The 13,233-nt window shown below is 41.2% G+C and overlaps 1 protein-coding gene across 1 annotated transcript in view; it reads right to left on the reverse strand.

Annotated features, from left to right (window-relative positions):
• VMP1 (vacuole membrane protein 1) overlaps nt 1-13,233 on the reverse strand; it is a 106,718-nt gene that overhangs the window by 36,438 nt on the left and 57,047 nt on the right. Inside the window, exon 8 of the mRNA XM_033171435.1 lies at nt 4,201-4,281. Within this exon, the coding sequence (XP_033027326.1) occupies nt 4,201-4,281 (81 nt within the window). The remainder of the gene's footprint in view (nt 1-4,200; nt 4,282-13,233) is intronic.

Here is a 13,233-nt window from a genome sequence, read left to right on the forward strand (position 1 = left end):
TAATAGGCGATAGCTATACAATGTTAGGTTAAAATAGTATATAAGAAGTTAAGAATTTGTTTTTTTATATTAGAAGTTATGGTTATGAATAAATTGATACAGATAAGATAAGATGTTAATTGAAGATTAAGAATAATGGTGAATGATTGTTAAAATAGTTACAAAGTTACTAAAGTAAATTAGAATTGAACGCAGAAGAGAGAACGTGAGGAAGTCCCCCAAGAAAGATTTGAAATAAGTTTATAAAATCAGATTGGTGTGTTTTAGTCTTTTTGTAAGGTGATAGGTATGTATTAGTCTTATTTGTTATTTGTATTTTGTGGTGGGTTTGTTTTATATGTAGAATGTATGTTTTTATTTGTTATTTTGTGTGGAAATACCAATAAATCTTATATAGACAATCCACGGGCAGCCCAAATTAAACAAACAAACAAACATGTAACTCCAAACAATGTTGGGGAAAGAAACTCAGAAATACAAGGCAGTTCACCAACAGTACAGGCTTAATTGTTAAGAATTTAAACAAGGTTAGGACAAAATCAAAGCCAGTACACTTTGAACAATTCTGTAAAAGTTGCTTATGTGTCCTTTATAGCTCAGGAACACAAACTTTGCAACTAATTCGGTTAACATGATACCGTATGCATCCATAACCAAGAAAGCTGTAAACCACTCTAAAGACCATCTTGGGAATGGAGCAATTAACGGACAAATAACTCTGGTTCTTTCGACAGAATACTAAGCACGGATGGTGCCGTTTTAATTCTAATTTAACGGCATTGTCTGCTGTGTGAACCTATGAGGTATTGTTTTTAACACATTTGGGTATACAGACTCCATTTCCCAAACCAAGTTACCTACAGGACACCACAGAAGTTCTGAGAAAACTACTTGAAGTCTGATCTCAGCTGGGCGGTATACACATTTAATATAGATAAATAAACAGAAAGGTGTGTCTGAGTAACAACAACAAATATGAGACGTGTTTTCTGAGCCACAAGGGACCACTAACAGTGACTTCCCTAAAGACCCCTGTGACTGGGCAGGGATATAAGCAATCCTTCAGTTATCCTGGACTCAAGCTGTTCAGCACCTAGTAAATTAATATAAGAACTTCAAAACTACCCACAATTACTTTAGCTTTGGGGAAGAGCACAGACCTTCAGATCGGTGTCCTGCAAATTATGCCAACATCATCATGGCCCACTTGGAATGAAACTTTCTCAACTACAACCTCCCCCCCCCCCAGCTTCTCTTTTTATCTGAGACAACACCGTTAACACCTCTTTTTCATCTGGACTCCTAGACAGGACGTCCCACCAGGACTTTCATAACTTCCTCCGCCTTGTCAGTCCAGACCACCACAAAATCTACTGGCTGTGCACAGCCAAGTCCGTCAATGCAACACGTCTGTTCGGACTTGGGCCAAAACTCGCAACTAAACAAATCACACCGGGCATTCCTTGATTGCGGTACCCCACCCAACAAAGTGGGGATGGGAAGCCTTGACACAACAAGGCCAGATTGGCACCCAGCAGCAACCTGCTAGAGCATGAAAAGGGTAAGAACATCAGAAGATGTTCTGGCTGCTGGTTCAGGTCATCTGGCCCATCTAGCCTAGCATCCTATTCTCACGGTGGCCAACCAAATGCTTCTTCGGGGAAGCTTGCAGGCTGCGACATTTATTCCCATTTGTGACTCTCAGCGGTAGGTTGATTCCAACTGAAGAGGCAGAATATAGCCGTTGTGGTAAGTAGCCAGTGATAGCCTATGAGAAAAGGGAATAGTTGTCGAAAAGAAAGAGAGGAGGCCCTTCCCAGGGAGAAGGGACGCTCTGATTCCAACTAGTAATTGCCACCAGGCTCTGGAAAGGAAAGGAAGGGAGGCACAATCTACCCTTGGACGTCTGACGGAGGGACAAGGGCTTCAGGGCCCGTTGCAACACCTCTGTCTAAGACCCACCAGCAATGGCCCTAACTCAGAGTTCCCCAAACTCCCGAGTTCATTGGTCCCTCCATGAGTCGCCATCAACCCAAACTCTTTGGAACGTAAACGAGACAAGGGTCAATAAATATCAATATATAACCACCATGACTAGGAAGTATAAAATGTAAAAATAACATCTCATTAAATACAGCGGTTCCTCACTGGCAAGGGAGGTGCACTCTGTACATGCTCTTTATTGCAGTTACAGGTGGGTAGCCGTGTTGGTCTGCCATAGTCGAAACAAAATAGAAAATTCTTTCCAGTAGCACCTTAGAGACCAACTGAGTTTGTTCTCGGTATGAGCTTTCGTGTGCATGCACACGAAAGCTCATACCGAGAACAAACTCATTTGGTCTCTAAGGTGCTACTGGAAAGAATTTTCTATTTTGTTCATGCTCATTATTGCTGAGGCTCATATTTCCTCCTCCTCCTCCTCCTCCTCCTCCTCCTCCTCCTCCTCCTCCTCCTTCTTCTTATTTTTCACCCTGTAAGTGCATTTTCCATCCGCAAGTCCTTTTTGACCCCGTTTCAAGCCCTAGGTCTTTATTCATTGTCGGGATAACCAGCTTCTGGGATAACCAATGGTCCGAGAGCCTGCTCCGGCTGGTTATGATGGGTCCGCTGGTTATGAGGGTTTCCTGAAGGTCGTGAGGAGTTTTCGGAAGTTGCAAAGGGTCTGAAGAGGATAGGACAGGCAACAAGAAGTATAGCAAAAGGTGTGGCCGAAGGCGGCCAAATAAAAAAGACCGCAGTCAGTTGTTTCAAGTGTGCTCACTGGTAGCGAGCTCTCCCAACTACCCTCTGTCTGAGGCAGGGGCCATTTATTAACAAAATCATACAGCGTCATCAACCTAACATCAACCAATTGCAACATAGCATTAACGAGGGTTTCCGGGCGGGAAACCAGCCTTGCAGCCGTTAGCAACAGGCTTCCTGGCGCGCTCCTGGGACAGCGGAGGGATCTTGGCTCCAGCTCCGTGATCCCGGCTGGATCTCCTTTCTCTCCTCCGCGCGCGGCAGCACAAGATAGCAGCCGCGCGTGGGAGGCGTCAGAGCGTATTCCCACAATTCATTGCCTGCACATCCCTGGGGTTTAATATTACCGTATTTTTCGCTCCATAAGACTCACTTTTTTCCTCCTAAAAAGTAAGGGGAAATACCTGTGCGTCTTATGGAGCGAATGGTGGTCCCTGGAGCTGAATTGCCCAGGGGCCAAAAGCAGATTGTGCTTTTTATTTTACAAAGAGAAAAGGGGGTGTTGAAAGGACCCCGCTCAGCAGCTGATCAGCAAAAGATCGGGAGAGAGATAAGAGTCCCGGCTCCCTTTCAGCCCCGCCCTCCTTTGTTGAATGTGCTGCAGAGGGAGGTTGTTTGTTTCCCCAGGACATGTGACTACCTGATTAGATTATCTGTCTGGAAACAGTAGAAAGGCTCCCTTAAGATTTTTCAGAAATGTGAGTTAAACCCCATAAAAATGGGGCTTTTCCTCTTTGCTTTTCCCCCCTTTGCAAAAGGAGCTTTGCTTTTCCCCCTTTGCAAAAATAGCTGCAAAACCTTTAGCTGATCCTCAAAAAAAAACCAAAAAACAAAACAAAACCCCAGGGCTTTTCCTTTTGCAAAAAAAGCTGCAAAACTTTTAGCTGATCCTTAAAAAAAGGCATTTTGCCTTTGCAAAAAAGCTGCAAAACTTTTAGCTGATCCTCAATAAAAAACAAAACAAAAAAAACCCAGGGCTTTTACAGAAGGAAAACCAGAAAAATATTTTTTTTCTGGGTTTCCTCCTCTAAAAATGAGGTGCGCCCTATGGTCCGGTGCATCCTATGGAGCGAAAAATAAGGTAAATGCTTGTTTTCAGATTGCCCTATTGCTTGGGCATCATCAAACCAACCACCCTTCTCTACCTTGTTCCTTCACTCCTTATCATGTGCATCTGTGTGTGTTCTCTTTTTATTAAGTTTTAAAACCTCAGAGTCTGCCCTTCCTCTCCTTATTTTTATTTTGTAAATGGATAAGAACCACTTTGAAGGGCAATCTTTGTCTGAAAAGAAGGATTAGAATATGACAATATGATGAATAATAAAGAAAAGCACATAGACAGCTGTGAGTTCCTTGCTGGAAAAGGTGGAACGGGAAGGGAACGCTGGGCGTGGAAAGTGGAGCGGGACAATTTCAACCCATCCATACATTTACTGGAGAGAAGGAATAAGGACTTACTGAAGCACAGGCCAGGATTCCAAAAAAACCAACTTTCTGCACAAGGTTCTGGACTGCCAGTTTAGCACGGGAGGGAAAGTCCTGTGAACAAGGAAAACAACAAATTAAGTAACTAGAGATGGGGAAAGGGGGAGGAAATAATCAACCAGGGCTGGGGAGTTTATTTTTCCAACCCCACAGGATTGCACAGCCTTCCCGCCCTGCATTGTGCAAGTGTGTTTAATTTAAAAAAAAAAAGCCTTTATTAAGCGAGAAAGAGGACATAAAACTGACACACTGGTGAACCAGACATCCTGCAGGCTGATTCAGATTGAAAACGCTGAATAATCCCAGATGCTCATTCGCTGCTCTTCCTGCTAGCGACCCTTTTGAACTTTTGTGACACAGGTAAAGTTCATTACTAAAGGAAGGGGGGGGACACCTCTCTTGGGATCTCTCCCCCCCTCCCACCTGAGCTGGAGTTGGCACCACTGCCATTAAGTCTTTAGAGAATCATAAAAACGCAATTAACTGCAATTAGCGAAGGTGCGAACATAGCTTTCTTTTCTGGAAGGGAAGGGTTACAAGCTAGGGTTTTTCCATAAAAAAGCCCTCCACAGCCCCACCGTAGGGACTGAGCTCCACTCAATAAACACTAATACTGTAACTCCTGGCTGTGGTTTGGTGGCAGGACATACGCTTGGCACGCAGAAAGAACCAGTCTTTATTATCCCTTGGCACTTTCTGGTTAAAGGAATGTTAAGTACCAAGGACAGGAAAAACTGGACCTGCCCAAAATATTGGGGAGCCATTGTCAGAGGAAATAACAATGAGCTGGGTTCCCCCCCATCCTTTTTCTTTCTTTTAAAAAGTCATAAAATGTATATACAGTGGTGCCCTGCTAGACGAAAATAATTCGTCTTGCGAGGCAGCCCCATTGACATTTTCATCTTGCGGGGCAGCCTTCCGCTAGCGAATGCCGTTCGTCTAGCGAGTTTTTCGTCTAGCGAGGCATTCGTCTAGCGGGGCACCACTGTACCATTTAATTGTAAACAAAACATTGAAGCAGTTTACAGAAAGAATAAAACAATGCAACAATCAGGAAAAAGGTTAAACGCAGCTATTTAAAACACACACAAAATAATTTAAACAAAATTAAAAAAAAATCCTTCCAGTAGCAACTTGGAGACCAACTAAGTTTGTTATCGGTATGGGCTTCAGATACCTGAAGAAGTGTGCATGCACATGAAAGCTCATACCAATAACAAACATAGTTGGTCTCTAAGGTGCTACTGGAAGGAATTTTTTAAAATTTTGTTTAAAACAATTAAAATCAACGATAAGCTAACTACGAGACTGAAACACGTGCCTACATGTCTGGATAGGTTACGGAAACAAAAGTGTTTTTAGCAGTTGATGATGAGATTCTGCCTGATGTCAATAGGCCGTGAGTTCCACAGTGTTGGGGCTGCCACACTAAAAGATTGATTTCTTACAAACGCGGAACGTGGAATCTCATGTTGGCAGATGTATCAGAGCAAGAAATAAATGCCACCTGATCCAAACAAAAAAGCTCAAGATCTGGGCTGAAGACATCACGTTACCGCAAAAAAAAAACATGACAATAAAAAATAACTTATGTAAGCTGTATTTTTGCCACGATATTAAATAAATATGTAACACACGCACACAGTTTTTTAACAAATGCGGGATGAAAAGAAACCCTTATTAATCCCAAACAGAACTTTTTTTAAAAAAAAACATGGCCTCTGGAAGACGCAAATACGTAACTTTTGTTATCGTATTTATATCCAATGGAAGGACAGCTGGCAAGTGCAAAATATGATGATCATCAAGTCACTTAAAAGCAATTAGAACGGTCATAAATTTGGATAAAACAACTTCACGTTTAAACAAGCAAATAAAACCCACTAAAAACTGCAACCAGCCAGCAACACGGCAGCAGAAGGGTAACTAACGACTGCTGATACAGAAGAAGGTTTACCGTAAACCCATTTTTTTTCAATGAGGAAAGAGCCAGCCTGAAGGGCTTCACCGGGGACATAATTCCTTAGAAGAGGGAGCACAGCCAAGAAAGCCCTGTTAACACACACTCTTTTACTGTATTTTTTTTAAAAAAATTAAAGTGTGGTTTATAAATATTTAAATAAAATAAATAGCTATCGCCACTGGTACCCGAACTTCGGGAAAGAAGGATTTCCGCGTGGTACAGCACTGCCTGTATGCGTAGGGTGGGGAAGTAGAAGGTGTAAATACCGGCTTTTTGAAATGTGACCAGAAAGAAGCTGGGAGCCAGTGTGGATGTCTTAACTCTGGTGAACTATGTTCCTTTTGACTCACATTTTGAACTAACTGAAGATTCCGGACAGTCTCCAAAAGAAAGCCCCAGAAAGAGAGATGCAGTAGTCTAGCCTGGAGTGTGTGTGTGTATGTGTGTTTGTGTGTGTGTATTTATGTGTGTGTGTCTGTGTGTGTGTGTGTGTATGTATATGTACATGTACACACACACACACACACACACACACACACACACACACAGTGGTTTACAATAATGGAAAGATGTATTCTTATACAGTATTGCCTGAATAAGCCTGGCAGAATAGAAAAGTTTTCAGTAGGCATTTCATAGCTGAAACAGAAGGCACCTGCTGAGTTTTTTGTTGGCAGGCCTGGGTCGATGATACCGAAATCTCTATTTCATGCTGATGTCAAGTGAGCTACATGTCAGCTCTGGGGACAGCCAATGGCACTCCTGCAGTGGATCCAGATCTCAGTGATCAAGCTGAGATAAAAGGGCTCAGCTGGTCCCTGAGGTACCCTGGGCCCAAGTTGTTCAGGGGTTTTGTAGATTTATACAAGCACTTTTAGAGTCTGACTCAGTTGCGGGTGGGGAGCCAGGGCAGATGTTTTAACAATGGCGCCACATGTTGCCGGCCAGATGCCTCCACCCAATGAAGCTCCTGAGCCAGACCCAAGGGCAGCCCCGGCCTCACGATGGCCAGGGAACCACCATTTGTTAAGGCAATCTAAGCTAGTGAAAGGCACGTTTAGCCACCGAATGTCATCAGGGCATCCAAGTGTGATTCTGGAACCAGCAGCCCTCCAACTCTTTGGACATTATCCTTGATGGGGAGAGCTTACCCCAAAAGGCTGAGCATTTCAGAGTAGCAAAACCTGTACCAAGAACACCCTTGTTGTTCAGAGATGGAACACTGGTAGCATGAGGAGGAAAATATCCTCAAATGGGTGTTGGGACATCAAACAAGGGGCAGCTTCTAAAGTATATGGCATGGGTTGCCAATACAATGCCTATGGAAGAAGAGTTTGGATTTGATATCCCTCTTTATCACTACCCGAAGGAGTCTCAAAGCAGCTAACACTCTCCTTTCCCTTCCTCCCCCACAACAAACACTCTGTGAGGTGAGTGGGGCTGAGAGACTTCAGAGAAGTGTGACTAGTCCAAGGTCACCCAGCAGCTGCATGTGGAGGAGCGGAGACGCGAACCCGGTTCACCAGATTACAAATCTGCCGCTCTTAACCACTACACCACACTGGCTCTCAGCAACCACCTCCTCAAAATCTGCCATGCCCCAATGACTGCCATTCCTGCTCAGATCCTGTTTCAACAGGATTCAGCCTCCTCTAACACTGAACCCACCCTCATGCCCGCTTTTCAACGGGTGCCAAAACTGGACACCTTACCCCATCCGTACTGAACAGAAGAGAGGTGCAAAGCCAATACGGCAGTCACAAATGGAGGTGCTGTTTCTCCCATCGATGGGTTGGCTGATCCGTTTTGTGATCCTGCCTCTTTCTCTGCTCTTTCCGGTGTGGGGGCCATCCTGTGTCGGGCCATGCTCTGACAGCGGCCTTTTTGTGATATGCCACACCACCCAAAGCAGCCATTTTGTGACCACAGCATCCTCTCAAAATTCCTGATGTGCCCATTGGTTCAGGAAGGTTGGTGACCTCTGGTAAATGGAAACCTAAAGTAGCCCAACTGATGGAGAACAATAATTCCAAGAGTAGGACCGGACTTCAAATTCAGGTTGTGGGGAGATTTGTCTATCTGCTGACCAATTAAATAAGGCAGCAGCCCTTTAAAACATTCTGTCTGAGTTACAATAGGCATGCCACTCAGCATTCCTACATCTCATATATTATTGGTACGTGTGCTGTTGATATTTTAACTACCTGCCTGTATCCACTCTCTCCACTTACATCGCCCTAAAGATTTAATAGATTTATTGTTGCATAAGCTTTGGACAAGGGATGCGGGTGGTGCTGTGGTCTTCTAAACCACAGAGCCGACGGGGTGAGCTCCCGTTGCTCTGTCCCTGCTCCTGCCAACCTAGCAGTTCGAAAGCACGCCAAAAGCGCAAGTAGATAAATAGGCACCGCTCCAGCGGGAAGGTAAACGGTGTTTCCGTGCGCTGCTCTGGTTTCGCCAGAAGTGGCTTAGTCATGCTGGTCACATGACCCGGAAAAACTGTCTGCGGACAAACGTCGGCTCCCTCGGCCAGTAAAGCGAGATGAGCGCTGCAACACCAGAGTCGTTTGCGACTGGACTTAACTATCAGGGGTCCTTTACCTTTTTACCTTTGGTCAAAGTGGTCTCTTGCCCATGGGATCTGCCACTAGAAAAACCTGACAGTCTTCAAGGTGCTACAAGAGTCTTCATTTGCCTTTATAGAAGCTCTGCTTTGGGGAACTTCTGAAGCAACCAACAGCTACAGGACTCATGTTTTAATTTATTTATTTTTTAACCTACACCCCCCACCCCAAGTTCCCAACTACTGTATATTCTTACAAATATCTAGTATTGCAATGCAATAATATATTGTATACAATGCAAAAGAAAGGAGCATGTTCATGAAAATGTCCTGTGGCAAAATTTTCCAAACCATCTTACGTTAAAAGTATAAACTTTCAAGCAAATATACCGTATTTTTCTGTGTATAAGATGCCCCCATGTATAAGGCGCCCGCTATTTTTGGGGACTCTAAATTAAGAAAACACCCCTCAGCACTACCTGTGTATAAGGCGAGCCCCAATTTTAAACCTAATTTTTTGGTTAAAAAAAACTAACTCTCAGGTACTCAATGCATATACAAGTAGATAGACAGATAGGTAGGTAGGTAGATATAGATATTCCCAAACAAATGAATTTTATGTAGAGGCACAGAAATATGACAAAGAATGAAAATGAGTCTGAATGGATCATGTTAGTTTCGAACAAAGATAGTTATAATATTTTATGTTAAAGACTGGCACAAATATAAAAATTATGAGTGAGTCTTCATTTAAAGAAATCTGGTAATAACGATTTCGCACAGATGTTAAACTCTAGGATGGCAAAACTGTTTTAACAGAATGCACTCATCCCATAAAACACACACATCATTTGACTCTGATTAGAAAGTCTGTTGAACAAAAATCAGTTTCAAAGTTTCACCTTGGTTTGAAAAATGCAATACAGTGGTACTTCGCTAGATGAATGCCTCGCTAGATGAAAAACTCGCTAGGCGAAAGGCATTCGCTAGCGAAAGGCTGTCTCGCAAGACAAATTTTCCTATGGGCTTGCCTCGCAAGACGAAAAAAAATTCCCCCCGTCAAACCGCTATTCCCCCGTTGGTGCTTCGCAAGACGAAAAATTCGCTATACGACAGAACTCGCAGAATGAATTAATTTCGTCTTGCGAGGCACCACTGTATAAAAAATACTAGATAGCATGTTTTTCAGCTAATTAAATAGCAGTTTAAATTATTACTTTTAGGCGACATTTAAAATACATTCTCTAACACACTTCATTTTTATGTCCCCCTTTGGATAGGTTTGAGGTGCAACATTTTCTTTCCAGGACACAGATTTATTTCTTGTGAAATCATAGAGGAAAATCAGAGGATCCGGATTCAAATTTCTTCAACATTTCTGCCCCTAAATTGGTATGTCTAAAAGGAAACTGACAGACTTTGGTTTAAACTGCTGCTTAAAAAAAGAGGTTTTGCCTGCTAATTTCAATAGTTTTCTTTTCTTTTCTTTTCTTTTCTTTTCTTTTCTTTTAAAAAGGCCTGATAAGACAAACTTTATAGGGCAGGTAATTATGAGATCACACTTAACTTCTTTTAAAATATATATTCACCCATACTGAGATCTATTTTATGAATTATAATTTAATGATTATACTGAACATCAAAAAATTTGAGTTGGCAGTTCATAAACATAAATAAATGAATATAAATAATATATACAGAAAACAACAGCCTTTTCCCTGATTCATATATAATTCAGTGCAGTTCAAATGCCTGGATTTTTTAACATAAAAATTCAAAAGCAAAAATAGGTCCTTCTAATAAAAAGAAAATGGGAGTTTTTGCACAAAGCTCAAACATTTCTGCCTATTCAAAGCTTATTTACAGCTCACTAGAACAGAAGGGAATATGTTACACATACCGGTACATAGTACCATTTCCATCAGCTTTAGACTGAAGATAAACCAGCTGTCATACATTCCTTGTAAGTTGACTCTAAAAAATGGGAATTTCTTATTAAATGAACCATAGATGTAAATCTTGTTTCAATTTACCTAGTCTTAGTGAGTGCATAGTTTAAGACAGACAGACAGACAGACAGACAATGATTATAATTTATTATCTGTCCTTCATCCTAAGATCCCATGGTTACAACAATTAAAACCCAATATGAAAACTGTGTAAAACAACTTAAATTCACAGAAATTTTGTGGTTCCTAGATATAAAAATATAGATAAGGTCCAGTATTATAAAATATATAAAATAAAATAAAATGTGTTTATTAGGTTTGAAAGACAGCCTTGTCAGCAAATCACTCTTTCCCCAAAACAGCTGGAAAACTTTCAGGAATTAACAGTTTTATTACACAGTACATTTTAATTTATTTATTTTTAACAGAAAAGACCTGGGTGCTGATAAAATTCTGGTTTGTTCCAGGAAGGCATTTTCTGGGTCTATTATCTACAGATGCCAATATGGAATATACTTGCATTGGTGCAATCTGAGGACAAAGACTTTTAGCATTTTGTGGATGAATGGTGTATTCATCCCTCAAGTTGTGCATTTATATTAATGGTTTTCAACGGCTAGATTTTGCTGGCAATAAATTTTCAAGGGGAGGGGGAAGAGATGATTTGTTGATTTCATAACGCATTGTGAAAACGAGCTAAAGAAGGGGGAAATTAATTGCGTGCTTTAAAAGAATTAGCTGTCAACCAAATTTAGCTTGAAGTTATGAATTATTTTCAGCAGCAGCAGCAGCAACAACAACCACCAACTTTAATTACGTGTTCTGCCCTTCTGGCTAAAAATTATAAGGTGTGTGAATGTTTACGTCTCCCAAAAAGAGGAGAATATGCAACTCCTTTTGGCAAAAGGTTAGTACCATTTAGAAGGGACCACTCAAACAGCCATTGTAGAGAGTGATTTAAATAATATAAATTAGCTGGGGGAGCAAAGATGCAGAGTGTGTCTTGGGAGGGGGAAGGCCACTTCTAATTGCCCAAAAAATGCCAGTTTCGGGGATGGGGGACAGGTAGATACCCATGATTCAAAGGGAGATACTCTAAAAAAAATGTTTTAAACCCCAGTTTATAATTAGGGCACAAAGCAGCCGACACAGCCCCCCCACCCCATGTTATCAAACCGCTGGGAATGGAAACAGGGCAAGCCCCTTCCTAGCAGGGAGGTGGAAGATTTCTGCATTTAGGAGATCTGAATCTTCTGGATTGGGGCCACCACCATAGCTGCTAGATGTGGGAAACTGCAGTTTGTCTTTCTTTTCACACACAGGTTATGTGCGACTGGGGAGAGTGGGACTTCCATGCATATTATTACCCCTTTGCTTTATATATAAAAAGGAAGGGGAGGCAAAAAGAAAAGAAAAGAAAGGAGAAGTGAACTAAGGAGAGTATGTCCATCTGCACTGCGATTTCATAAGAAGTCTCCCTATTCTGTTTCTTGCTACCATGGTAGATCCGAGCATTAAGTTTTCAGTTCCTATTTCGCCCCAACGATTGCACAAAGCACACTGCGTTACTGAAACATTTGCAAAAAATAGTATTTTTTATTGGGGGGGGGTGATTTCTGAAGAGTTTCCCCCCAGGTTTGGTTGTACAGTAAAACGCCACATTTATTGGATATTAAACCCAAACAGGTATGAGCTACAGTACAGTGAAATCAGGCTGGATTTCTGTTTGACTTCCACAAATCTCATGTTATAACCTTCTTGGCAAAGGGGGCAAAAGCTATTTGGAGAACTACACTGATAAAGACCTTAAAAAAAAGTCTTAGGATGTGCAAAAGAAATGAGATTGTTGAAAAAAGAGGAAGAATTGCACTTCTAAGTTTTCCACATTTGGAGAAAAGCCCATGATAAAGGGTTCCTCGATCCTAAAAGCATTTTCTAAGGTGTTAAGAACCATGGATTTTAAGGTGAATTAGTGCCATGGAAACATGTTCAAGATAAAGGTAATGGACAGCTATCTACACATCAAAGAATGTAATTCATAGGGCACATGATTTTTATTTCCAAGTTCCTTATTTATAAAAGGGATCAAAAATGCATAGTTAAAAAGAAAATCAAGTTTGCCCTAGTGGATCCGAGCACCAGTTCTTAGCAAAATTTAAACTGTTTTTCTATGTTTTGTTTTGTTAATATTACTTCTTTAAAGCTCTCAAATGTTCTAGGAAAAGTACACAACCTATATCAAATTCTAAGCAACAGCTAAGAGTTTTTAAAGTTTGTGAACAAGTAGGCTAAAATAAAATAAATCGAATAATGATTATGCATTAATAGTAATTATTTCATTTATCAAACACTCAGAGATTATCTCTATTTCATTCTGCATTTTTTGTTTATGAACTTTAAACATATATATAATAACAGAAGAATACTGCAGTACTACTAATATGTTAAGGTCTGAAGATTCAGAGATTCTAATTTGTACTAGAGTAGAAAATATTAGGTGAATAAATAGAGCTTCAGAAGTAAAGACCTTT

Source organism: Lacerta agilis, chromosome 15 (assembly GCF_009819535.1).
Source record: "Lacerta agilis isolate rLacAgi1 chromosome 15, rLacAgi1.pri, whole genome shotgun sequence".
NCBI lineage: Eukaryota > Metazoa > Chordata > Lepidosauria > Squamata > Lacertidae > Lacerta > Lacerta agilis.